Here is a 27,962-nt window from a genome sequence, read left to right as displayed (position 1 = left end):
CAACCCTGAATTAAAGTGCAAATTGTAAATTAGATTTCATCACGACTCTCCTAGTTTAAAAAAGAAAACTGTGGCTACCTCCTCTACGACTCCTATTCTCAGTCTTATGACTGTAATATACCAAATATAGTATTTTTACCACTAGTTTTGACTGTCACATGATCGCAATACTGATGACGACACACCCGGGCGTGTCTTTGTCGGTGTAGTCCACTTCCTGCTTCTCTTGCCCTGGTTTCGCCTGATCAGCTGCCTCAGCCCTTCTATCCGACGAGAGACACGATGTCACATCAAACGGGCATTCAAGGTAAATGCATTCCTCAGCTTTCAGCCTCCGTCTGTTCTTCTGCGTTTCTCCGCGACTCCTCCGCGAGATTTCGGCCGCTGTGATAAGTCCTTGCGCCGTGGAGCTAGCGTCAAGTTGGCTAGCTACTACTAGCTAGCTTGAACTATCGTGATGTGTAATCAGCGGCTGGAACTGTGGGGCTTTGAGACAGAACCCGTAAGTCCTCAGCTGGTTTACCAGCCGCCTTCAATCACGACTATTTCTCGTTTCCCACAATGGCTCAGGAATCGTTTCCCTTACTCATTGTGATTCTTGGAATATTTGATTGTCCTTTTGAATGAACGGGCGACGCCTTTATTCAAAAAAGGAAGAAAAAAAAACCCCAACCTAGTGGCCTGTTAAACCGGCAAATGTTGCCATCATTACGAGGGCGAAGCTGACATTACCTGCAGTGTGTTGTTGTCTAAACGGACCTCAGCAGGGCGTGACGGTCCGGTGTGTTTCTGCAGCAGTGCCGCAGCTTTGTTGCATTGACTGTCTTTTTCACCCTGGGGAGGAGGGGGGGGGGGCAAACAATGTGTGTGTTCGGTCGGGGAGGTCAGAGGAGGTGTGAGGGGATGCTAGTATCTCTACCACCAGTTCAACAGAAGCATTCATTCGGTGTGTATTTGAGGCTTTTTCACTGTTAAAAGGGTTCTAATTTGAAATGACTGACTGCGACCCAATCTGGTTTCCCTCTGAAGGAACATGAAATGACCAGCACCTGTCTGAAACAGGCTGAAGTAGAAATGATAGTTTTTTTTTTCATTCCTATTTTCCTGAAGTCTTTGCATGGTTCTTCAATTGGACAGATACAGAAGAGAGGGAACTCCTTATATGGTCTGAATGCAAATTGTTTACACCAGGACTTGGGGGTCAAAGGTCATTTTTTGGACGTCAACTCTCTGTTAATAAAGTGTTCCTGAGCTTGTCATCGTAACCCAACTACTAGGAGGGTGTGTTTTGTTGTTTTTGTACCTGGTGAGACTGCAGAGGCACATTATGAGGGACATGTGATGAGGTGCTGTTGTTCCCAGTGGTGAAGATTATTGCATGTGGGTTGGTTGCATCGTTCTATATTGGCAGAAATCTGACGGTTGGGGTTTTGTTTTGTTTTTGGAGGAATCTCACTACCATTGGTCCCCTGGGCTTTTATTTGAGAGAGATTGTTTGGTCAGTAAGCCCGTCTGCGACTAGCGTCCCTAAACTGGCATCGCATCAAATAGTGGATTTAATTCTGTTGACACTTTCGAGATGAAACTGAAATCACGTTTACTTTCATTTGCCATTTGGTTTCTGTTATGAGTCTTCATCCGTTTTAATTTTTTTTTGTAAAAATCTGATTATATTGATTATTTTAGTCTTTTATTGTTTTTGAACTCCAGTCATTTTAGATCGGCCACATAAATACATGTGACAGAGTTTAAAAGAACAGGACACTGACTTCTTCTCTGTCTCTTCCTCATCAGCGGGCAATGATGTGAAAGATGTCTTTGCCAGCGCCAGGAGCGGAGACCAATACCGAGCCCTGAAGATCATCATCGAGGATGGTAAGCATCTTAAGAGCATTAGAGTTTGTTTACCGCTTCTAACGCCAAGGAGCCTCTTAACTCGTTCTCTCCCGGGACTTGTCCTGTCAGCATGACTAACAAACTCATCCACTGTTATGTTTTGCACATCTGCATTCCAGAGCAGCTGACTTTGGGTGCCACGAGGAAAGCGTCAAAGCAGTGGGACCAGGAGTACGACTCCTTAGTGCTGCCCCTCCTCGACGATGCCGTGCCCTGCTACATTCTTTACCGGCTGGACACCACTAACAACCAGGGCTACGAGTGGATCTTCCTGGCCTGGTCTCCGGACCACTCTACTGTAAGAAAACCAAAGCCAGACGTTAATGAGTAGCTTTCCGTACTTCGTGGCGTGTTTACTCCTGCTTTGAGGATCAGATGGGTGGAGTTAACCACATCAAGGCTACTTTCTTTCTTCCCTATAGGTGCATAAATAAATTCAGTGCAGAGCTACATTCTCTCTGCATTCTTGAATCAAAACACAGGCTATAAATATATAGATAACATAAGAGTTCTCCCCTTACTTCGTCGTGCAAATGTGTGTTTACATTTGCTGACTCACACAATCAAACTTGATGAACGACTTCAAGGGTTTGTGCCTCGATGATTCAGAACAGCAGTGTATGGCGCGAAGGAGAAACCAGCAGGAGACGCAAACTACCATGCTGGTTCTTTCTTTTGTTTTGCAGTTTTGTGGCCCTCGGATTCTCTCTCTCACTCACTCTCTCTCTTTCACTCTCTCTCTCGCTCTCTCAGTCTCACTCTATTTCTCTCTGAGAGGCTGAGCTCCACATTCTTGTCCTTCAGCTCCCAGCGCAGGGCTTCAGGTTGAGGCCTGTCTTGAAATTGCAAACTCTTCCAATGCAAGCTTGTGCTGAAATATCGTGGTTTAAATGCTGAATTGGTCCGGTTTGATTTTAGATGAAAACTTAAGGAAGTAATTTATTTGAATCTTTAAAATATACATTTTTGACAGGACATCCTCTCATTAAATGAACAAAATGCAGTTTAGAAGTTGCAAGATATACACATTATGCTGCAACATATTTAATAAAATTACCCCAAAAAAGACATATGAAAGGGCATTTTACGTCCTTTTAAGCTCTTGGGGTCGTAACATTCCAACAACAAAAAAATTCTTCCATTTTTAACAGGTGAGACACAAAATGTTATATGCTGCTACCAGAGCCACACTGAAGAAAGAGTTCGGAGGCGGGCACATCAAGGATGAGATTTTCGCCACTGTAAAGGTAAAAAAATGTTGTGAAACGCTCTTTCATAGATTCTGTGAGAATATTCCATCATATATGCATTTTATGTGTTATGGTTTCTTTGGTCCCCAGGATGATTTAAATCTCAGCGGATACAGGAAATATCTGACCTCACAGGCTGCTCCCCTGCCCCTCACTGCTGCAGAGGAGGAACTGAGACAGATTAAACTAAATGAGGTACACACACACACACACACACACACACACACACACACACACACACAAGTGATTTGATTTTTTGTGCTTGTTTACACAGATTCAATTGCTTGTTGACGAGTGTAAGTGTTGTGAAGTGGGCGTGGATTAGGTTTAGTCTCTGTTTCTGATCTGAAAAGGGATGATGCTCATGTCCTCCTTCTACATGAGGTGGTTGTGGTTGGTTGGGTTGGGGGGGGGGGTGAGAAGAAGCTAAAGCAACCCACAACAGTATTCCTCCTAATCACATCTGTCGTGTCTGGGAAGTATGGGAGAAAGCCAGCAATGCATCCTCAAAAAAAACAGCACAAGGTCAGCAGCAGTGCAAGCGTGCATATGCTGGCCCGGCACTCTCGACACCGAGCAAAGACGCTGATCCGTTAGAACAGCAGGATGCTGGCAGAGATGAATCTATTAGGCTCTTACAGCTCACATCCATCGCTCCATTAGAATATTGTCTGCACACATAAAAAACCCATTTCGCCCGTCAAACAACACAGTAAAAGATGAGATTGGATATTTCCCCCGATGCAGATGTTGACGCTCTTTAGCTGTGATGACCCAGATGTCGGTGTTTCTGCCTGGAGCACAGGTGAGCGGGGCATTGTGCTGCAGCATTAAGATAAAGAAACAATGTAACATGATATGCTTTAGTTCAGTCGCACAATAGCGAAGGGCTCGGCCATTCACATGTTTCAGGATTTTCATTCAACCAGGTCATGGTCCAGCTGGATTTAGTCGTCAGACATCAGGGTTTTCTTCAGACCTGGTTCAGTGCAGGTGTTAAGGCACACGCTCGTTTGGACCAGTTCTGTTCTGGAGGGTTTAAAGGGTTGTATGATTTGTGCAATAATAAAATATGAAGTGTGTGACTGGGTTCGCCGTGCTGATTGTGACGCTATGTCACTTTGCTGCTACTGCTTGTTCAGACTGAACTGTCAGGTGTCAGACCTCCGCTGAAGTGTAATCCCACCCTCTAGTGGCTTGGAGGCGTTACTCTGCCGCGTTCAACTCCAGAGGACATTGAAATTCGATATCTTTTGGGCCAAATATCCAACTGGCTTGGAAATCTTTGCTTCGGTCCAAGCTTACGCTGTCGTCGTGTGACCTTCACCTTTGTCAGGTTAACTTTTGTTATTTTTCAGTTCAACCTGGAGTCTCAGTGGGCGTGTTTGTGCCAAAGTTTGAAGCTGTTCCCCGGAGGCGTTCTTGAGATACTGTGTTAATGAGAATGGGACAAACAACCTGAACTTCTCTGGCCTCTGCTGAAGCATTAAAGCCACTGCTCCTATGAATAAATCAAAACCACCATTCATCTTTTTATTAAACAGCCTATTTTAATTGCTGCTTTCTCAGTCTGTTTGATAAACAAGAAGCAGCTCCTGACCATATATGGAAATGCTTAGAGATATTTAGTTCCTCTCTCCAAAGTACGGCCAATTAAAATGACCAGCTCAGATAGGATAGATAGACCAGCTGCGGAGAGAAGATAATATAACATTAATCTGTAGCACCTAGATGAAAAAGAGGCTTTGAAATATTTATCATCGCCATGGCTCGGCAACTGCCTGCCTCTCGCTAAGCAGATGGATAAAACACCAGCAATCCTTCTCGGTACGCGAAGTAGCCACATCAGAAGCTCAATCATGTTTGCACAGCATTTCATTTTGTGGGAACAGGCTTCTAAAAATAGACGCAATCCATCAGTGTAATTCCCACCCCCCAGCATTTCCAGTTTTCAGTGTGATTTTGTGGATGCGCCTTGTCACTTTCGATACAAGCACCTCATCTGTAATCATCACGCTTCAGAATTCAAGCTGCTTGTTGCGCTTGTAAACCTTTTACTTCCTGACGACTAAAATGAAGGTTATCATTCGTCATCCAGACTCTAAAATCATCATCGCTTGGAAAGAACATTGATTTGTTCCCTCTTACGGCCAGAATACAGTAAAATGTAGGTCAGTAACTACAGCACGATGTCACCAGTTTGATGAGATTGTGGTTGCATCTGAGTGTGTGTGTGTGTGTGTGTGTACGTGTGTTCATGCTGAAATTGTTATGAACACAAAAGCACACAAACAAAATGACATCACAGTTAGATATGCAGCAGTTAAAATTGAACGTTTCAATAAAGAGTTGAGCTTGTTTTGAGAAAAAAATGATATGCAAATAGAAATGTTTTTGTGAAACAAGTAACAGAGAGCATTAAAATCATGTCTAAAAGCATCGATGCAAATAAGTAATTGAAAACAATGACTGCTGTATTTTAACATGTTACTTATGACACATTTGCGCACACATTTCATGCATTCGGTCTGGTCCATTTTAAATATGTAGCATAACATCCCAGCAAAAGTACTGTCTAGAACTTCACCGTGTGTGTGTGTGTGTGTGTTTTTTGTACAGGTGCAGACCGACATCTGTGTGGACACCAAGCACCAGACCCTGCAAGGTGTGGCCTTCCCCCTTCACCAAGATGCTGTTGCAGCGCTGGAACGTTTCAGGGACAAGAAACTCAACTATGTCCAACTGGTGAGTCCTGAACAGACTCTCACGGTTCAACAGGTGCTCCTAGACGGGTCGATACGTTGAAACCGGTCCTCCGTCTTTCATCTTGTCTTGTTTCGAGAAATTCAACTTTTTTTCCCCTAAATATATAAAGCATTGTTTGCAGACCAACACAATGACTTGCTCATTTCAACTAAAAGCCTTTGTGCGAGAATTCTTCTCATTGCAATTCAAAGGGCATATATCACAAGATCAGATCAGTGCAAAGCACAAAGGAATAATTGTGTTGCAGCCTTGTCTCAATTCTCTTTTTGTTTGTTAGCCTAAAAGCTTTTCGGGTAGAGCAAAATGTTGTGTTCTGTTCATGTATTGAAGGTTGGTGAAAGCTCAGAGGCACAGTCCTGAGTAAATGTTTTGGTAGAATACACCTGAGCGAGAGGGAGGTGGCTGGGTGTGCGCCGTCCCCTCCCTTTCACAACACGATCAGTATTCAAAGCAGGGACTTGTTTGCAAATGCGCACCATAAATCCAGAGAGTGACTTTTATTTGTGGTTTGTTTTTGTTTTGTTTTTTCCCCCAACAGCAAGTCGACTTTGAACAGGAGCTGATTCTGTTGTGCAGCACTGAGCCGACAGAGTTGAAAGACCTGCCGATGAGAATCCCTAAAGATTCGGCCCGTTACCACTTCTTCCTCTACAAACATTCCCATGAAGGCGACTACTTAGAGTCCACAGGTGAATAAAAGTCTCACGAGTGCTTGTTGACGCACAGCCTCTTCCTCTCCACCTGGTTTGAATGTTCTCTCTGCCTCCTTTTCGGCTGCAGTCTTCATTTATTCTATGCCCGGGTACAAGTGCAGCATCCGAGAGAGGATGCTGTATTCCAGCTGCAAAAATCCCTTGGTTGACATGGTGGAAAATAAACTGCAGATTGAGATTGAGAAAAAGGTGAGAAATGATCTATTTTTGTTAAATTCAAGTTATTCAAGTTTTTATTTGTCACATGCCTAAATGTACAGGTACAGTGGCAGTGAAATGAAAAGTGACCACTGTGCAAGAGAAACCGAATATAAATATAACACAAGTATGTAAGAAAAAGATAAAGATAAAATGAATAACTGGAGACAGTGATGGCAATTGGAGTTCACAGTTCTAAGTTATGGAACCAATGGTTGAGGTACTGTTGAAGTAGAAAGGCGCTGTATGAAATTCTCATGACGTTAGCAGTGATCTAAGGTGGAAACAATTCTGTTAATGTATGAAGGGAATTGATTTGATGAAAATCTCGAGGGTAGACTGACTCGCCTCTGCTGTCTAGTTCATCTGCTCCTGTTTTTCCCTGTTTTGTCCCAGCTGGAGATCGATAACGGGGATGACCTGACCAGTGACTTCATGTACGAGGAGGTGCATCCTAAGCAGCATGCACACAAGCAGGCTTTTGCCAAGCCTAAAGGCCCCCAAGGGAAGAGGGGCGGTCGCCGTATCACCCGACCACCCACAGAGGGACAAGAGGAAGACTAAATAGACCTCTGCACCCAACCACCACCCCTAAACACGTTCCATAGTGGAACATTCCTGCGATTATGGGGGAGGGGGTAGAATCATATTTGACATGCTTGTTTAAAAGAATAAGACAGCAACCTCAAATTCCCACTAAGTTCACCCACAGACCCAACTATGCACGCCAAGGACAACTGAGCAATGACACATTTCCGAATTTCCATTTGTAGCTCGTCAAATGGGAATCTATTTATGTATGTTACTACATCCACAAACATGAGCAAAGTCAAACTGAGGTTTTCAATTTTTGCCAGCTTCAAGATTAAAAAAAAGAAAAAAGAAAAGTGAACTTACGCCAATCTAAAATTCCACTATTGAGTTCACGTTTGAATTCTTAACTTGCATTCCTTAAGTCTGTGTCCATAATGTCTCATGTGTTAGTGTCTCCTACTGTTTGCACAACTTAGGTGCTCCAAATCAGAGAAGATATGATCCCACTTGTGTCTATTGATTCATTTTAACAGTGCATTTTATATTGGAAAATTCCTTCTTTTTGATATAACTGTGGTTTACATGAGAAATCATCTGCTGAGAAACTTATTTTTCTATGCAAGTGCTGTAAATGTACATATTGTAGCTGTGTGATGCTCTATGATTAAGAAACAGTCTGGTCTGTTCCGGTGACGGTGTCAGTGAGGATCAATAGTGGAAAGAGCAGGGGCTTCCAGAAATATTACATCAATACTTCTCAGATTTCACTAAGGGGAAGCTACTCAAACGTTGGATGATTCCCATACAAGAGAGAGAGAGAGACAGCCTAGCAAGTGAATAGGAAAGGGAATATTTCACCTTTATTAAAACGTTGCCACCACCACTGGTCTACTGATTAATAATAGGCAAACTACTAAGCTCACCTCATGTTTGAAAGGGGGGAAAAAAAAAATCCCTTTATATTCATACAGTGTCATTGTAATAGAAAAAAGAAACATGTTTGTTCTTATTTGTTTTCTTACAAATCTTTCTTTTAAAGAAGAAAAATAAAATATTTAAATCACACGCTGTTTTATTCATTATAAAAAAATTTACAATAATTACATAATAGAAGCACTGCTTGAAAAACTAACATTCTCACTCATTCTCTATCTCAATAAATCCCTTTCAATATACAGTATCCCTGCAACAGAATATGTACAATACATAATATGGGATATCACTGAAAATAAAATCTTGACAGTTCATAGCAAATTGTAAAAATGGTGGTCTGTTGATCCACGCTTTTTTTTTTAAAGTCTTGAAGGAAATGTCCACCAGTGACTGGAGCTGAACCAGTTACCGCGTAACGCTCCTGGGATTAAAAATCCAGTGACATGATTTTGACAACTCCTTTAAGCTCTGACAGGACCTGTCCACACAGACACAGACATTAAAAACAAATTTACAAATTAAAATGCATGAGGTCTGGAATTAAATCATCTGCAGAAATAAATCCAATACAGTCCACTATTTCATCCAGCTGATTTTATGTTATCTGTCTCTAGCATCTGATTTACTCCTCAGTGGGGAAAAAAAATTGACCGAAAAAATAAAAGAAAGAACAGTGAAACTGACATAATTGTTCGTGTTCATACAAGATTATTTAGCAGTATCACACGTCTCACCCTTACAAATAAATGTGGAGCTTATAACGACACATGTAGTTGCACACATGCGTGTGCCAGTGATCATGTTTACTGTACCTGCTGCGTGACCGGCCGTCTGTTTTTCCTCTCACAAAGACAGTTACGAGCCAGAGAGTAGATACTCTCTGCCTGGCTCAGCTCTACATCTCCCAGTTTCTTGTCCAGAAAAGTCTCCAGGGTCAAATCCTCGTCTTCATCATCAATGTCATGCCACATTTCCATCTGAGAAGGAACTCACGCTATAAACCACGCCACAGGTCATGATTTGAGGGAGTGAGTGAATAGAAGGCTTTCGCTTTCATCATGCTGACGGAACTTGATTTGGAGACTCAATCAGCAATGTCAATGCAGTCTAAAATTGTGTTGTAACAGGTGCGTTTGGTGAGGAAATGCAAGGTTGACCTTTCCAGTTCCTGTTAGCGGATTAGTAACCGATAACATTCCCTCGCTAATGAAATACAATTTCTTTAATAAACTGTAATTGTAAACTGTAACATGGTGAAAGCCTCTTTTGTGCTGCTTACCAGGAACTGTGGCTCACGGTTTTCATCAGCTGGAGGGAGTCCAGACAATATTTCTAACAACACCTGTAGATGGTGGAGACGTGGGGTTAATCACATGGCCCCGACTGACAGAAGACATTTCTTAGCCCAACATGGGCCAAGTAGCCTCACAGATACTCCAGTGTTCCCACTAACATGACATATACAGTATAAGCTGCTATATGGAAGGTCAGGAAGATTTACACACGACTGAGCTCATCAATCACTCACTATGTCGGGTATTAAAGCAACAACTAATACACTGCAGCTGTGCTTCTAAACTGGCTCTGAAGTTACAGGAGGAAATATTGACAGATGATACAGGAAATAGAGCTCCAGTTTCACAACTGTAATGTTTGTGTCCTGTATTTATGTAAATAGTTAGGGAGAACAGGAGAATTTCAACATTGAGTTCACTATTTTACAGGTTGCATTTTTAACTTGCCTTGACATATTAAAGCTATACTTCTACTAAAAATTGTGAAAAGTATTCACAAATGGGGGGCTGCACGGTGGTGCAGTGGTCAGCACTGTCGCCTCACAGCAAGAAGGTTCTGGGTTCGAGTCCCCACTCGGGCAGGGGATCTTTCTGTGTGGAGTCTCCATGTTCTCCCCGTGTCTGCGTGGGTTCTCTCTGGTACTCCAGCTTCTTCCCAACTTCCAAAGACATGCAATTGGGGATGAGGCTAATTGGACACTCTAAATTGACCGTAGGTATGAATATGAGTGTGAATGGTTGTTTGTCTCTCTGTGTTGGCCCTGTGATGGACTGGCGACCTGTCCAGGGTGAACCCTGCCTCTCACCCGTTGAAGCTGGGATAGGCTCCAGCCCCCCCGCGACCCTTAATGTAGGAATAAGCGGAAGACAATGGATGGATGGATGGATTCACAAATGGGTGTCTTAAACTCATGAAGACATTGCTTCCCTCCTGCTCCTTTTGGCTCTAGAATGCAGTAAGAGCCAGCCACATTCATTTTGTTAGCCTGAAGCTAGTGGCAACTGACAGCTAACAATGGATACTGCAGCAAAAAAATAACAATACTACCAAAAAACGTTTTTTTTGTGTGTGTATGTGTGTGTGTGTGTGTGTGTATTACTGAGCATACAGCTGGATAAAGAAGATGTGAATTATACCAAACAATGTAGTTAAGAGTTTTTAAACTGACATTTCTGGGCAGTTTTGCTGTTGTTCTGTTGCTGTAACCAGCCGCAAAGCACCATTAGCTTCAAGCTAAATATACAGCAGGTGGTTGGTGTTGCCGCATTCTAGAGGAGGGTAACAAGTCTCAGTGACTTCAAAACACCCACATCTGAGTTGTTGAAGGGCAAAGTACGCTTTTTGGTGATCCTGGTGAAGTACCACTTTCATTCACTTTTCAAGTATTTGAGTTGTGTGTGTGCATCTGTGTCTGCGGACCACCTACCACTCCAAAGCTGAAAACGTCTGATTTTGGTGTGATTTCGCCTCTGAGAGCCTCGGGTGCCATGTAAGCACAGGTACCCACGATCCTCTCTGTCATCATGGTTGTTGAGGTCCGCTTTGCTGAGGCCCTTGACAACCCAAAGTCTGAGATTTTTGCCACAAATCCTTCATCCAATAGGATATTTGCACTGGCAGAAAAAGAAAAACAGACTATGGATTTTGACTCTAGAAGTTTTATTGAGTTATACTCATGTTAAAAAATTACACATTTACTGGCCAAGAGTTAGAGGACAAGAGCAATATCACTCTTGTGTTGTTTTCTTTAAAATATGAAAGCAAGACATTTGTTCGTTTGGTACACTGACTTGAAATAGAGGGAACGGTGAGCTAACTGGCTCATTATTCAACACTTAACACATTTTTAAACAACATGGTTTACAGGAATATGATGGACACCTGCTCATGTCCAAAATTTTCAAACTGTCCCTTTAATAGTTGATATGACTAGTTTGACGCTTATGAAATGCAATTACTGGTGCTCTCGCGTTATGCTCAGTAATTTACACGTTAAAAATTGTTTGTAAATCATTCCAAAAATGTGAAATGACAATAAGGCTGTGTAGTTTAATAGTAAGCTAACAGCTAGCATGCATAAATGAGAATGAGATGCACCTTCCCATCTAACTTTTGACTATAAAATGAATACTTGATGGAATTCCAAACATAAACTTAAACCAAGATCATTTATAGTCAATTGATAATGAGGACCACACTTATGTACCTTTTAACGTCTCTGTGGACATGATGGTTAATGTGCAAATACTCCAAACCTCTTGCTGTCCCCTCAGCAATCAGGCACCTCTGCAGCCAGGTCAGTGGAGGACTGTCTCCCTGAGGACAGGTTTAATGACATGTGTAAAAGTACAAGAGAACAGCATCTGTGGGGTAGGCGGGGCTCACCAGGCACGCAAGTCGGTCGAGTAGAGAACCATGAGCCATGAAGGCGTACACCAAACATGGATACTGTCCATCACAGGAAAAGCCAACCATGTCCACCAGATTCTCATGCTTCAACCTGTTTAGGAAATTATATTATCAAACCGAACAACATTGCTATGGAACTAAATGGTTGGTATTGTATTACATTTATACTACGTCACTAATCCATTAGATAATAAAATGAGCAGGGACAAGGAATTTTAAATATCATGGTAATTCGACTGGATCATTGTTTGGAAACTTGCTTCTTTGAATACTGAACTACTTGGCAAGTTGTTTGTATCTTACAGGGTCAATTACAATGCACTATACCTTCTGGCACTTGAGATGAAAAAGCCCTCACAAAAGACTACTTGATGTAGATCTGTATCAAGAAATTACAATTCTCTTCCAGTAAATCAAAGAATGACGTATTTTTTATGTATATTGGTCCCAAGCTGCCTTCTCTCTCAAGTTCCATTACATAAATTAAGATGCCATTTTGAGAGCAAGCTGTCTGGGCTACAGCAAATGAAATGTAACATTTACGAGGAGGCTGTAAGTCACTGACGCCAGCAAAAAGGATGACAAGGGTAAAAGAGAAAGGAGGACAAACTTACACCTGCAGCATTTGGATCTCCTGGTTGAACTGAACCTGCAGCTCATCCAGTGACATGTCGTCTATCTAAATAAACAATCATTTTCAAGGTGATTGACAAGTTCTCTAAAAGTACTCAAAGACTGCTCTGAAGATATTTTCACTCACTGGATTAAGCTTTTTCACTGCAACAGGTATGTTTTTCAGGACTCCTTTATATACGGTCCCAAAGCCTCCCTCTCCAAGTTTGCTGCCCCCCTCTGGCATGGGACGGTCATCAAAGTTACCTGTGATCTTCATCAACTCGCTGTACAGGAATGTGGAGAAACCTAACCAGAGACACACAGAAAAAAGAAAATCTTATTTCAAAATGACTGGAGGGTCTGGGGTGGGGGAAGCAACTTATTGCTGCCACCTATTGGTCAATTAAGAAGAAGCATTTGGTTCAAACGCAGGTGCAGAAAAACGATTCTTAAGGAACATGTGATCAACAATGTTTAATTGAGATTCAAAATTTTAAGAATAGTTATGAAATAAGATGCATTTTTACATTTGATCTATCAAAATTATACTGCATTAAAATGCTGGTCAGATATGAATACAATCGTAATGATACTTATTTTTATGTGTGTTTGACAACTCCTTTAAGATTTCAATGAGGAGTCGTTAATGAGTATTTTGATAATGTTTTGTATAAATACGCATAAATCTGATAGCTGATAATTATATTAACATGCTATATTTGCACTTTTTCTTCACTCACTTCCCCCAGTGACCATGTCCAAGTGTCCTTGAGCAAGATACTGAACCCTAATCGCTCCTGATTGCCCTGCGAGGGACTGGCGACCCTCCAGGGTGAACCCCGCCTCTCGCCCAATGTCAGCTGGGATAGGCTCCACCCCCCACCCCACCCCACAAGCCTTAACGTATAAGCAATATAGAAAATGGATGGATGGATTTAAGCTTATGTGAAAAGACCAGAATAATAATATCTAATATCCATTAGTGCTTACACAACAGTTTGATGTTGAGGTTTTTGTTTCATTTAAGTTAAAAACACGTAAAAAACAAAAACAAAAAACAAAACAGAAGTGTGGAGGTTATTGACTAACAACGAAAATAACGTCATACTCAGTATCACCATATAGGGCTCCATGCGTTACAAGTCACATTAGTGCAGTTTGAAAGTCGATGAGAAATGTGCGTAACCGTGTGAGAGGTCTTGTTCGCTGCTCTCCGAGAGAGTCGGAGGCTGCAGGGAGGAGCTGACAGGTTCTGACAGTGCCACCAGCTCATCCAGTGGTCTGGTGGGGGGACTGCAAACGGTCCCTGCTGCTGGAGAGGCCTGCTGCGTCTCTGCAGAGATGTTCTCCTTCACTGTTTGCAGATAAATATAATCAGTCTAAGAATGGTTCAAACAATCCCAAAAATATAATGAAGTCTGTTTTGTATTTTCATTCAGAAAGTCTTCAATCACTTTTTGTGGAATACTTGAAAATAATCAAAAACATTTGGACATGATGAAATGATTTCTTTTCAAATACTGAGAAAAACTTGTTGGATAGGTAGACTACTTTTCCTTCCTGTTTAGGAACATGCACAGAATGTGTCTCGTGGCAATAATTGGACTTTCTTCTGAAGATAACTGTCATCTTTAAGTTTAATTAAATTGGCCATTTAATGATACAGTGAAAAAAAAATGAGAAAATTATTCATCCAAAAGGAAGAGCTACAGACAGAAATGCGTTTCCATTCAGGCATTTTGATCTCTGAAAATAGTGAGAGTTGTTACTATTAATGGTAATATTGTAGGTACGTCGTTGTGCTGTGATTGAGTACATTTTTTTCAGTTATTTGATGCATCCATAAACATACGTTTTTATTTCTACTTAGACCATGTTGTCATTTTCAAAATCTGACCATATTTCCTATAAAAGGCTGCTTTTATCAGGTAGCTGATGCAAAAACTTGTGTAATGCTTTCTTGCGACTCCTGATCACATTCTACCTGTTCCCATCATGCCTTGCTCCACTTGCACTACTGTACATCTGCCCTCCTTATCCAGGAAGGATGATCATTGATACAGGAAGTGTAATAAATAAAGTTGATGAAACAAGTTTTTGTTGTTCAGACAGCATTATGTGAGCAGACAGGGCCAACATTTGACATTTTAAATTCCTACCAGGCAACAGCACACTAGCCGCAGCCAGTAACTTGAGGTTCTTTAATATGTCCACAAGTTCTCCCACAGTGCAGTTGGATGTCCCCCAGTCATTCAGCAGCTCCATGGTGGGACTCTTCCCCTGAGCAACCAGACTTTCAAATCTCCTGGAAAAATACAGACAGACGTATATGATCAAGAAGGGAAGATAATTCCCTCCTTTTGATTAATACACAGACTAATAAGAATGCAATTCCATAAATAGATAGATAGCTAGATAGATAGATGGACCAGCTACCTGACATGATGCTGGGTGTACCTCAGGTCTCCATTGGGCTTCCGTATAGAGATAATAACCTCCCTCCACCTGTCTTGAGGATCTAAAAAGTCGGACAACTTATAACGTAAACTATAACTGAGGTGGCGGACATAAGTAGCGGAAGTTACGGACTTGTTCATTTCACGAGAAGATACCGGCATTATACCTCTCATTTACACGGACACTATGTGCAACTTACAGCACAGTAATGGATGTTTAATATCCTCCAGTAGCAGTGAAAAAAAAACGCACATTAGTAAACTGCTGTTGCATTCACGGTTAAGCAAAATGTATATTTCCGATATTGAGCAACTTCCTTAAACGTAACAGCAGTGGGTTGTCCTAGTGTCACCCTCAAGGAGGAAGTGACTGCAACCGAGAGGCGGCCCGTCCTGAGCGGCCCCTGGGTGTCGGTAAGAGCTCGTTTTCGCCTCAATACTGTTTGAGTAGACTCTTGGTTAGAGAAAGATGTGCCCCAACAGATGAAACTGCTCTGTACTGCCTGTCAGTATTATTAATGCAGTGTTACAGTGACATCCAGTGGACAGAGAATTCGCCAGTTGAGAGCAAAGGAACTTGTACTGATGAGGACAACAAACAAACAAACAAACAAAACAAACAAACGAGCAGATATTTCATTATCAGCTGTCCACAATTTTTGCTAACTACAAAACTGCATTTCAACTGCATTTGTTGCATCACATTGTGATTTTTTTTTATTGTCTTTTTTTGTACAAATGCAAGTATGCATGTTTGCGGCGGTGGAGGAAGTACATCCATGCTTCACTCAAGTAAAAGAAGGAGTAGTACCACCCAAGTAAGAGTAACACATAACTTCTGCACATTGTTCACTACTCCTGCAAATAGACAAATTTATTGACACAATGTTTTTGGACTTTTTTCAGGTTATTCTTGCAAGATAAAAGTAGAGACCATCTTGAAATAGGTTGGTAGACCTACATGGACCAATCAGGTGAGCCTACATGCTGATGTCACTCATTGAGTCAAGCCTCAGTTGGCCTGTGGTCATCTCTTACTCACCTGTCAACTTACAGGCGTGCAGAAGTTTTTACTTTGTGAACCCTGGTAGGAGCAGACATCGCCATTCAAAAAGATACTAAAATTAGAGAAGGATTTGATATTGTGTTTCCTATATTGAAAGTAAAAGACCACGTCGTGATGCCTGTGTATTCCAGAGCTTGAGTGTGTGCAAGAGCAAATCCACCGACCCCTCAATGTCATGTCAAAGTGTTGTACGATCCAGTTCCGATGCTCTGATTATGTAAAAGAACATCATCTTCATCGATTTTGGCCATGCTTTACAAGAACATTGTTGTCTACAGTCTAACTGCTGAGTTCAGATAAATGTAGCAAAGTCTACAAAGTCCTCCAAAGATGATCTATCCACACAAATATCTAATCAAAAACATACTCTGATCTTCTAGCTAAAGGCGAATGTGTGTCCCATATAATTCTTAAACATTAGCCTATAATGCCAAAGCCACAGTCATTACAGGCCTAGTAAAATCAGAGCAGCCTTCACTCCTCTAAGTGACCTCAAGCTTTTGGAATGTGGCAGCCACAAGGACATTCGTGAGATCAGGTGTTGATGGTGGTTAATAAGGAGTTGGCAGGCTGCGTTCCACTTCGGTGACACTCAGCCTCCCAACACAAACCCAGATAATCATTTATGTTGGAGCAATTATGCACAGGTTCACTTTCATATTCAAACATTCCCTTCTCTGCACGCATCTGCAAAGGAGACGACATGGATGTGGAATCTTCAGTTTGATCCAGAGTGGAAGCACTTGTAAATTCTATCGCATATCTTTCCAGCCATTTTCATGTGAGGTACGAGTTCTGCTGTTGAAAGCTGTCTTCTTGATGTCACCTGCCATCAGATCAGCCAATAGTAAAACTCAGTTGCAATAGCACGGTTTTAGCCAGTAGAGGGCAGTCAAAATGCATATTTACAACAAGTTAAATTCAAATACTCTGCACTGAGAAGTCAGGATTTTGACCTGAATCAATCAACGGTGCTACTATACACTTGGATTTTCAGCTGATACCGTGGTAGTTACTATCTAAAGAGATTAAAAACTAATTTAAAAGATGAAAATGAATTAGTTAAAGTCAGTAGAATAAAAGAGCAGTTTCTAGTGTTTGATATTACCTATGATAAATAGCACTGGATCCTCAATGGAGGTGGAGGTCAGCTCTTGCCAAATAAAAAACATATATACTGGCATTAACTGCAGCTAAAACCATCCAAAATATTCTGGAAAACTAAACTCCACTTAAAGAGAAACAGATTTTCAAAATCAGATTATAAAACCATGAAAAGATTTAATATTGTCGGTATGTGGGATTGTTTAATGGTGAGCAGAATTTAATCTGTGGAAACACTGACCCAAAGCATATGGTGATCTTGCAGCCGCAATGGACATCAGCCACAACACACACACATGCGCACGCAAGCTCACACGCACACAGACACACGCATGCTAGCTCACACACACACACACACACACACACACACACACACACACACACACACACATCTCTTTTATGTCTGTTTAGATTTTTGGGGGAAAAATTTTGATGAGTCATGATGGTGGCAAGCAATTTTTGAATGATTTATCGCAGCTGAGAATCATTTTATTTCATGTTCATGCAAACAGGTGACCTGAGGGGAGTCAACTGTCACATGCTCGCCTGTTTATTGTGTGTTTAAGTGAGACTGATGACACTACATATTATAGAACCTATGATGTGTTCGTGAGTCATGCATTAAGACGGACGTGCACTTTTTTCCTCTGATGGATCGTTTACGTCTTCTGATGCACATGGACTGAATTACTGTACATGAAAAGGAGAGATCACCATGTGTAAACAAACTGCAATTTTGTATGAATCAGCATAATTAGAGTCATTACTGCAATTATGGTGGCCTCGTGTGTGTCTCCTCTTTATTCCTGATGTTTGATACAGGCTTCATAAACACACAATCCTGAATTTATGAGCTTAATAACAGCTGGTATAGGTGCATTTGTGGGAGCATCCGTGTGACTTTGTGTGTGTGTGTGTGTGTGTGTGTGTTTGAGTACACGTGCAACATCTGGCGTAAACACTAGGTGATGAGTCGTTAGGTGTTATATTTTTAATGTAAAGATATTTGTCTTGTGACTGAACAATCTTCAAAGGAGCTCCATGCATGATGGCGACCTACAACCACAAGCTGTCTGTGTGCATGCATGCATGTGTGTGTGTGTGTGTGTGTGTGTGGGGGGGGGGGGTCATTACATCTGCTGGTGTGTGGTAGCCATCACACCTGTGCACAAGCAACTCTTTGAAGAACTTTGCCTCCTGCATGCCTTCTCTAACCAAAGTGGCAGGATCCCAACACCACTCACACACACATGCACACACGCACGTGCACTCACACAAAACACTGCGCAGTTCACACGCAGAGAGAGTTGGCAAAGCTGAACTCTGCTCTCCTGTGGTGAGTAGGGAGTTTGAGTGAGCTGATGAAGAGGAGAGGAGAGAGAGAGAGAGACAAAGGAGGGGAGTAAGAGAGAAAGAGACAATGAAGGAGCAAGGCAAACAAGTGGGAAAAAAGACATAAGTGAGGAGGGCACACATGATGTGGAATAAAAAACGTGTGACTGAGAAGGAAAAGTTGCAAGGGAGAGCAGAAAGAAAAGTCCCCCTGCCGTTTGGGAACGAGGGCAGAGGCGGGAGAAGAGCCAGACTGGCTTTAATCAGCAGGAAGAAAGTCCACAGGAGGAGGAAGTGATCACAGGAAATCATGTGAAGTCCAGGAAACCACAAAAGTGAGACAAGTCTAGATGAGAGTTGTTAATAGATGATAGAAAACCACTGAAGATCACTTAAGAGCTTTTCTTTCACTGATGATTGTAGGAGAAAAGAGGAATTACTCGTATTCCTAGAATTTTTAATTCACTGTTACTTGTCCGAATGAAATAAAAGCCAAACAATTAAGACAATTATGAAATTTGAATTATTTACAAATCAAATAACTGTATGATTATCAAATAATTTTAAGTAACTCCCATTATAAATCTCAATAGTAAATAGTTAATCTCAGGAGTAATAATAAACTTAGGCACTTTAACAGTATTATAAAGCGAAAAAATTTTAAAAAACTCACCTAACCGACTATTTTTTTATACAACGTGCAGACACGTTACGTTTAATTTTTCTGAATCCGAGCAAATATAGTAACTGAAAGTGACAACTGAAAATATTCCCTTTTTGATTGTAATGTGCTATCATATGTGATTCATTTCTTATGTGTCAAGAAGTTTCTGTGTGGCAACTGCTAAGTATTGCAGGAGACACATTTTTGGTTTTCTTTTTCATATCTTTAAAGATAAAAAAAACAACCTACTGTTATTCACGTTTATGTAATTATAGATGTATGCCTAAAATAAGTCAACAAAGCAAAAACACCTTCTGATCTATGTTTGCATGCAACGCTTTGGCTCCGGGCAGGAACATCTTAACTCTCCAGAAGAATACTGGCAGATTTATGTTCACATGTCAACACCAAAGCGGCAATGTGTACAGCTGCTGTGATTAATTAGCAGTCGCGTCGTGTCGTGTAACAGTTCACCCAGCTCATTAGAGGTCTTCCATGCTGGAATTCAGATGAGCCAAGTGAATAGGAGGACTGAGAAGAGCAACGGGGGGTATGAGCCCCGTAAATGGCTCGAATAGGGAATCGTCAGTGTTTGTCTGTACAGCCACTGTCTGTCCACACAAGGCTTTTAGCTGATGGACATTAGGAGTTCACCCCAGGGAGTCTTGCCACTTCTTGAGAGGATGACAATGCTGTAGTTGCATGTTGAGCACACAGGGGGCAGTAGTTGCCTGCACCTTCTCATGACTGACCAATATGGTCAACAGTTACACATGACTAAACATGAGGAATACTGGAAATGAAAACATGAAATTACACAAATTACACGGTGACATTTCTAGAAAAGAAATAAAATTGTGTGGAGAGCTTACAAATAACTGGGGTTCAGATAATTTGAGGCAACGCTCCAGCCAACGGAAATCAAGGACAATTTTAGGTTTTTAACGTATGAACAGTTAGTCTTAATTGTCTCCTTATTCTCTGTGGGTTGTAGCATTTCCAGAACAATATATAAAACAGCTGTTTGCTTGTCCACTCTTTTCATGAATCACACGCTCACGCAAACACACATCCACAGCTTGTCAGGAATCTGCATCTGAGGAGTGAGTGGCAGCTCGTCGGCGTGTTGCACTCGAGTGGTCACTGACACTGCCTGATTGCAGGAGGTTGCCCTCTCATATTTCCTCAAAAATCTCTGGCCACAATCCCAAATTATCTGTCCAGCCGAGCGTACCAGTTTGAGAGGGAGAAAAAAAAAAAGCCCTTCAAGGTTACTTGTTACATTCTGGGTTATCTGGCAGAATGCCACAAGCCATGCAATGCAAAGCCACGCACGCAAGCTCCTGGCTTTCACACAGCACGGCACATGGAGAAAGGATAAACACGAACCTTAAGGGTGATTCAATATGAGCATCAACTAAATGAAATCTAGGAGAAGAACCAACCAAACAGCACACAAGAAACATTACAATGAAGAAGAAGCTTTTGCATTCCAACTTGACTTGATGAAACGCGTATTACTTATTTGGAGAAAAAAAATCGAACAGAAACAAACTTGATGGTGCTTTTATCAGCACTTAGCTATAATTCCTGCTGTTTTGCTCAATGACTTCAAGGTCTTCAAAGGTGCAGCCGAGTGTTACAGGCCTCCAGTCAGCTGCCCTTCTGGCTGTGGGGAGAACTGTAAAGATGTGTATGACATCATATAAAAGTGTGATAACTTGCAGGACACCATGTAAGAAGAGTTATAGAGGACGATCTCCCAGTTTTTTTTTTAGTTTTTTTTATTAGGACAGTAAAAGATGGTGGAAACAGAGAGTTTAAAACACATACAGCCATCCAAAGGCTTTAGGGTGGCCCTTTAATCTGCACTGTGTGACGGTCCCACCGCAGAAAACTCCCTCGAAGTTTTATCCGGACGTGATTCATCCACCCAGCCTTACTTCTGCTCTCTCCTTGTTACAGACCCATTTGCTAACTCTCTGCTGTAATTCTGTGTGGAGGACGGTTGTTGGGGAGCGTCAGCGCCATTAAAGAATGCCCTTGATAAGGATGTGATGATGTTAGCAGTTGTCCTCAGCACCATTCGAGTGACTAGCTAGACTTCAGTAGCTGGAGATCTCAGTTGTTAGCACAAGACTCTTGTTTTTTATTTGACAGTCTTTGTAAGTTGATATCCCGGTACATGGGGGCAGAGTAAATCTTAGGTTTTTCTTCTTTCTGCTCCTTTTCATTCAGGATTTCAGTGTGTGGTAACTAAGTTGTGATGACTGATTCTCCATCCATCTCTGCAGAAACAAAAGAAAGGGTACATGATTTCAAGACTGTGTAAAAGATGTGGATGAACAGTGAAGCCAAGGCAGAAGTTGCTTAAATCTCTGTTCTTTCTAATGGCCAACGAGAGGTGAATCCACTGGCTGCAGGAAGAAGTCTGATTGAAAATAAGTGAAATAATTAGCTTGCTTCCTAGCTGGAGGCCCTCAACATTGCTGCCTTGGTCATTACTTGGCTTTTGGGTTTATTTACTACTGCCAAAGGACTTCTTGGTGTAAACAGAGATCTCCTGACTTATTCTCCACCCACACATTTTTCCTTCAGGTCAATAGTGACCCTAAATGGCGAAAAGGCCGTCTGATCTTCTTGAAGCACATCATTGATGGTAGGCAACCCCTGCCACTGACGCTGTGCTCCAGCGAGGGCGGAGGTGAAAAGAGCCAGCTTGGCCCTTTGACATCTCAGCAGGGACCCTGTAATCCAACGCTCATCACTGCTTATCCAGAGCTTTAACGCCACAAAGAGACCAACAACACATGCGTAGCAGTTGCTAACATTCCCGACGCCAGCCAGGGAGATGACGGAGTGTTTGTTCACATATCTTTAGCTTACTGGAGGACATCTGGAAGGTTTCCTCTGTGACACTGGCACACTTTGCCTGCCCATGCCAGCGATGAGTCAAAGGTCAGGTGTCTTCCCCTTTCATTCTTAAGCCATTATGGTTGCATGAGAAACAGCAAAACCCTTGAGATGAACTTTCGCTGAGGTGGGGGTTTTTTTGTGCGAAAACCCCAGGTGGTATTGGACGCCAACCTGCTGGTGCCTCAACATACAAAAGCAGAATTTTAATGGTTTACAAAGTCCTAATTTCTTTGAAGCATTCTGATCTCTCTTTTATAGATGTTTTTCCTCCCCTTATATTGTCGTCTTTTAATACTTTCAAAAATACCAGTCTTTAGTTGGATAAATAACCCGAGGCGGATTGGAGTGGTTGCTCTAATCTCTTACAATGAGCTTCTCTGAAACTTGAAAGCAGGTTTAGACTTCAACTTTGAGGCCTTGAGCATGTGACAAAAGACCGCCACAGGTGCTTTATTCCTCCAAATATAAAACAATGCCCCACCTTATTTGTTCCTCAGTTTGTTTCTGAAAACCTGTTGGGACATGATGATGGATGATGGGTACACAGAGAATAAAGAGTAAAAAAAGAAATAAAAAGGTTGATACACTAACATAGGTTCACTTTCATTGTAAAGTTTCTTGTGTGCTGCTTGGTTGCTTCAATACAAATATGTTTTTTGTGCACGTAGTACAGTGAAGAATTCATTCATGCTTCCCATGTGATGACCCATGAATTAGTTCAATGTAGAGTTCTTTCTATTAGATATGCAAAAATAAAATGCAGCACAAAATCACTGTAACAGGAAATAAACGATTATATTTTAGTGTTTGTCCACAATAAGTTAAGGAATCCCATTTCCAAAAATAAAGGAAAAACAAAGAAGTTATCCCTGATAATAAAAATAAAATATTGTTCCAATGGTAAGTCAAAATTATGACATGAAATAAAGTCAATTTAAAATAAAAAATAAAAATTGAGATTATATTCAATTTTTTGAGATAAGTTACAAATGTATCTAAATTCATAATTTGTAATAAAATTCTAAATATTTTTTTTTAAATTACGCAGCAAAAAAATCTCCTTAATAATTCAAGGAGTTGCGTAATATGTTATTTTTCTGATGCGTATTCTGTCTTATGTAAATGTCCAAAATCCTTTGTCAAAGTTGTGTCAATTACATGTAAACAGTAGCTTTTGAGTTGCAGCTCTAAATTGGGATTGTGTTTCCTCTGCGGCTGAGTCATACATCTCCCAAGCGCACGTCAGACTTACGAACACTGAGGTTCTATTCATTGTAGGGAAGATTATGAGAATTTGTCATGCGATTCACGCCCCCCCCCCCCCCCCATCACTAAAACTAAAGCCCTTTTTTTTTGTCTCGAGCATTGATCATTCATGAGTTTAATTCCGGACAAGCTCTTATAAACTGAACCTAGATGCTGAGTCACCTTAATCGTATGGGTTTATCCTTTCCTCCACGGAGGGGGAGGAAATGTTTAGTGTACTGTTAATAAGAGCACGGGAGGAACGAGGTGGCTGTGGATGTTATGGAGGATTGAACACATCCCAAAAACAGATTCAGTTCATGGATTAATCCGTACATCAGTGGTGGACCTTTAAAGATAGCGAGATGCGTAGTGTAGATGATGGAAGTCCGGATCTCTTAGCTAAAAATGCTCCAGAAAAAGCTACACAGAAATCCACTTCCAAGCTCTACGCGGAATGCGAACACTAAAGCAAGAACCTGACTACATCATTCACTTCCTTTCATCGTGATGAATGCAGCAGAAACGTTCTTGGTGGATTGTAAAACCAAGGCACATGCAGCGAGGGAATGTTGAGCCAAGAAGTCTTTAAATGTCCTCTGTAACTGTCTCAGTTCAGGGACTGGATCCAAAAGACACCACAAAGGTGTGTTTTGACTGAGAGGGAAAGCTGATCCTGACCTTCTGCCTGAGATAGTCCAGGTCCCACAGAGACCAGAACTCATGGTGCATTCGCTGTTAGCACATTAAGGGTGATTTAACACCTTCCTTGTTTGGTCTGAATCTTTTGATTTAACTGTTTGGTACGATTATAGTAAGAATGAAAGGTGCGTATCAGTGTGTTTCTGCTTCAACAAAGGACATCAGCTGATGTGGTGGTCCTTCATGAACCAGGACGCATTTATACATACATTACTCTAAGAATTTGGCCCAGACCACCTCTGAATGTGGTTCCAGTGACTGGTTCTCAAGATTCATTCAGACATACGACACTGTGCACACCTGGTATGAACCAATGACTGCCTGTCTTAACAGCAGGTGTGCACGGGGCTAAGACCACAGTCTAGAGACCTGTAGAGGTGGTCTCGTCCTGGAGCAATTGTTGTACTTCATTTGCAGTTTGAAAAAACTCTTCGTGATGGTTCTGACGTTCAGAGCTATTACAGGAAAGAGAGGCAGATTACCAGTTAAAAGAATCAAAACTACCTGAGGAGAGATTGAAATCAGGCGAATCTGTTCTTAAAGGTTCTGCTGAAAACACACCAACATCAGATCAACCAATCTGAGACGCAGCCGATGTTGGTGACGACGTTTTTAGGGGGGCTCGCAGAAGTGCAGTTTGAAACCAAAACCAATTGGAGTAAATGCAATAACAACAACAGAAGCCGAGGTTTGGATTTTCAAGTGTGTCTAAACATTAAAAATGGTGCCATTCTTATTTGTATGGAAATTCTCTCTACTTATGTGGGTTGAATTAATTACATTCTGCAGATCATTTTCCACTGGGTCTGATCATACTGCCTTTGCTCATGAAACGTCTGGTTCGTATCATGTGGCGAGAATCATTTCCTGACTTTATACATTTGCTGGGATTGCTTGAACGTTCAAACAACTGGACAGACCATGATGGATTACGGGATTGCAAATGATGAATTTGTTGTGGAAAAAGGAGGACAGGGGTCTCGTGAAGGAGCTTTGGCAGCTCTGTCTTGAAATGTGGGCTTCAAAGCATGGGATGAATAATGTTAACAATAATTGATTATCTTTAAAAATTGCCTCTGCTTTTACTTCCAGAAAACTGCCGCTTCGGATGATTTTGTTCTACGTGTGTTCTACCAATGGGACGTACCTGTGAGAACAGGATCTAGCTTTTTCCTTTTTCCTTTAGGGTACAATCACGCATTTCCTAATCCTCATTCAATCCCCACAAATGTGCTAATCCTGTCATTGTTTGCATGTACTGTATGTCTTTATGTTAAACCACCCTAGTGTTCCCCTCAAGAAAACTTCAGATTTTTTTTTTTTTCTTTTCGTATGCTTCAAGTCACTCATGCTTCACCTTTGCACCTTTGGGGAAAAAAAAACAAAACCTGTCACATAAAGGAAGTCTTGTGGATGTTCTGCACAGGGGCCCCTTCATCATGAACTCAAACATGCAGTGTTGTCTGTATAGCTGCTGCAGTGGCGTATAGCCAAGTGAGATTAACCGGAAAAATAAACATCCACAATTACAGATTATATTGAAGGCTGGAAGAAAAAGGTGGGCGACGTTCTTAGAATTGCGCGCTCTGAAATGTAACAGCCGAACGCAGCCGAGTGTGTGTGAAAATTATCAGCGTGAATCCTTTTAACTTCAATCACCATCTTTGGGATGTGCAGATGATTGCTACACAGTGTAATTGAAGAGTAGATCAAAAGCCGAGGCAGAAGTGCTCGCTGCGTGTCAGACCGAGTCCACGAATCGAGCTGCAAGTACAGACCATAGCTGAGTTGGGAGTCCAAGAGATTACAGGTCTGGGATTATCATTACAACAGGGATGACAGGAGCCAATGCAGCCCCAAGAGTGAAAATATTTTAACTTTTTTTTGTTTGTTTTTTTGCAACAATCTGCCTTCTGTTATTATACTTATTGAAGTAAAAAGGAACCTGGTTTGGTGAGCTGTGAAAATAATGCTCATGACTGGGATTATAATTCATGCATAATTTGACAGGGTGGGTTCCTGTGAGAATAAATCTTTCTCACTGCTGTGCTTCTTGTGTAACTTTTAGTTTCTTTAATATTTAATCTGTTATCTATTTGTCAGTTAATATGAATTATGAACAAGTCAGATTTGGAATGATAAAAAAACTACTTATGGCCTGGAGGGGAATTTTTTTTTTTTTTTTTGAGGCCGTGAGATTAAAATTGTCACCTCAATTTAGTTACGTTATATTTTTGAACAACTTTGTCTTGCAGTCATTAATTACTCAAGATATAAGTGTTACATTGTGACTTCAGAATATATTTATATATAGGTATATTTTCCCTCTATTCTCAAAAAAAGACGCAAAAAAACCCCAAAGCAAATATTTCTCAAGGGCTATGTAACACAAATTACAATGAAAATCTTTTTCGTATGGAATTACCCAGTTTGCCAGAAAGCATCACTGGTCCCATTTACAAAAACTCTTAAATATAAGCGGACGAAGGTCACGGTCGGTCGTTTCCATTCCATTCCTGACAGATAACCTTGAGTATTTGTCCAGCAGGTCAACCCTCCAGCCCAGCACCAACCCCACAAACACACACACTCACACAAATGTACACACATACATCCCAAACCTTTGAATCCACCATACCACACCCTGTCTGTCATTGATAGAGTACAGATGCTATCAGGGACACATGCCACCAGGTCTGGGGCAGGCTCAATAAGACTGTTTGCTCTCTGTAGTGCACTGATTACCTACTTTTCTTTGTGTCAATTATGGCCAGAAGAGAAGGAGGGACAGAGTCAGAAAGAGCCTCAAATAATGTAATCTTTCTCTAGCGGGACCACCAGAAGTCCCAAAGTTTTGAGAGAAGCTCCGCCATCTTTGACGGAAACTTCTGGTTTCCTTTTGAAAGTCACAGAGAAATTGATTTTATTGTTTAAATAAATTGAAATCTGGGGACAAAAGCTGCAAGTGTACCAGGTTCTGTTCTTATCTCACCACACGAGAACTTAAGGAGCACTATTAACCAAAAATAATGATGTCTGTCTTTAGAAAACTGGTTTGGCATTTTAAAGATAAAGGCTTAATTTGCCAACTAGAAAAAAAACAGCAATTCACATAAATCTCAGAACCGCACAATAAATATTCCCTCGGTTCTGCTGCGATGTTCAAGACCAATAGTGTCACTCTCACAGCTTCACGTCCCCAGACATCTGCTTCCTCGCATGCAGCTTACACGTCGCTTCATAATCTGCACTATGAAATTATTCTGACACCATCGCAAAAGCAGAAATAGCTGTCCAAGATGGCCAGTGTTCTCTTGCACATGCGGTCTCATGTGTTTGGATTGTGGAGTGACACTCAGTGCCTCTCAGATTTTCAAATATAGTGCTGCACATATCCAGTTCCACCCCACACACACACACACACACACACACACACACACACACAAATTGTTGAAAGTCTCTGATGTCACATAGTTTAAATAAAGCAGGCTTAGCTCATTTTAGTTGTTGACCAGTGATTTTGTAAGCAGCTGCAGGTTTTATCATGCCAATGACCATAAAGAGTAAATTGATACTTGACGTTAAGACAAGCTAAAGTTACACGTCCCTTGAAAATATCAGCATCCTGATGTTGTTTTACAGGATGAGGCGACTGATGTTGGTGTTTGTTCCGGTATGCGATTCTAAAATGATCCCTAAAATTTCTTTTGAGTTATATTACATTTTTGTATTTTTTGTTTTCTTTAAGGCTTTGAGAAGGACTACAAACCAAAGTCAAGTGTAAGGCTATTCTGGGTTACAGTTTGGCTGGAGAAGTTGGAGAGTAAAGTTTCAGCGAATCCAATTAGGAGCAGGACAGAGTTGTTC

At 41.3% G+C, this 27,962-nt stretch overlaps 2 protein-coding genes and 1 long non-coding RNA gene across 5 annotated transcripts; 2 read left to right on the top strand and 1 right to left on the bottom strand.

The window, feature by feature from the left end:
• The first annotated feature begins 157 nt into the window (after nt 1–157).
• LOC147259170 (twinfilin-1-like) lies at nt 158–8,422 on the top strand. Its single transcript, XM_086209461.1, has 9 exons — nt 158–307; nt 1,795–1,875; nt 2,016–2,194; nt 3,048–3,143; nt 3,237–3,341; nt 5,766–5,891; nt 6,451–6,601; nt 6,693–6,814; nt 7,220–8,422. Exons 1-9 carry the CDS (start codon nt 283–285, stop codon nt 7,385–7,387), a joined length of 1,053 nt encoding a protein of 350 aa, XP_086065587.1. The 5' UTR covers nt 158–282; the 3' UTR covers nt 7,388–8,422.
• On the bottom strand, nt 7,708–15,378 carry irak4 (interleukin-1 receptor-associated kinase 4). Of its 2 annotated transcripts, none has more exons than XR_015117180.1 (11): nt 15,047–15,378; nt 14,770–14,915; nt 13,797–13,964; nt 12,756–12,916; nt 12,610–12,674; nt 11,972–12,086; nt 11,793–11,902; nt 11,013–11,199; nt 9,570–9,632; nt 9,103–9,284; nt 7,708–8,768 (listed from the first exon to the last, which is right to left on the bottom strand). XR_015117180.1 is itself a non-coding variant. In XM_086209460.1 (11 exons), exons 1-11 carry the CDS (start codon nt 15,238–15,240, stop codon nt 8,718–8,720), a joined length of 1,425 nt encoding a protein of 474 aa, XP_086065586.1. In that variant the 5' UTR covers nt 15,241–15,378; the 3' UTR covers nt 7,717–8,717. The 2 variants fall into 2 exon arrangements, 1 of the variants encoding a protein (XP_086065586.1); XM_086209460.1 differs by having other exon boundaries at nt 7,717–8,768; nt 9,103–9,267.
• A 64-nt stretch (nt 15,379–15,442) lies between these two features.
• On the top strand, nt 15,443–25,925 carry LOC147259168 (uncharacterized). Of its 2 annotated transcripts, none has more exons than XR_015116836.1 (4): nt 15,443–15,480; nt 15,812–15,884; nt 15,973–16,040; nt 25,188–25,925. It is a non-coding gene; the product is annotated as an uncharacterized LOC147259168 (long non-coding RNA). The 2 variants fall into 2 exon arrangements; XR_015116838.1 differs by lacking the exon at nt 25,188–25,925 and adding an exon at nt 16,828–17,019.
• Nucleotides 25,926–27,962: the final 2,037 nt, after the last annotated feature.

This window comes from Aulostomus chinensis, chromosome 7 (genome assembly GCF_037954235.1).
Source record: "Aulostomus chinensis isolate RoL2024-O1b breed Wild chromosome 7, RoL_Achi_v1.0, whole genome shotgun sequence".
In the NCBI taxonomy this organism is placed as follows: Eukaryota; Metazoa; Chordata; class Actinopteri; order Syngnathiformes; family Aulostomidae; genus Aulostomus; species Aulostomus chinensis.
The sequence above is the reverse complement of the archived record's forward strand: the minus strand, read 5'-3'. Positions and strand labels throughout refer to the sequence as shown.

Bases quoted from the DNA above. Each gene is read 5' to 3' on its own strand.
- LOC147259170 (XM_086209461.1), top strand. From the start codon at position 283: ATGTCACATCAAACGGGCATTCAAG. The intron at 308-1,794 runs GTAAATGCATTC...CTTCCTCATCAG, and splicing joins ACATCAAACGGGCATTCAAG to CGGGCAATGATGTGAAAGAT. The intron at 6,602-6,692 runs GTGAATAAAAGT...TTTCGGCTGCAG, and splicing joins CGACTACTTAGAGTCCACAG to TCTTCATTTATTCTATGCCC.
- irak4 (XM_086209460.1), bottom strand. From the start codon at position 15,240: ATGAGAGGTATAATGCCGGTATCTTCTCGTGAAATGAACAAGTCCGTA. The intron at 13,965-14,769 runs GTAGGAATTTAA...ATCTGCAAACAG, and splicing joins GGCTAGTGTGCTGTTGCCTG to TGAAGGAGAACATCTCTGCA. The intron at 12,917-13,796 runs GTTACGCACATT...GTCTCTGGTTAG, and splicing joins CGAACAAGACCTCTCACACG to GTTTCTCCACATTCCTGTAC.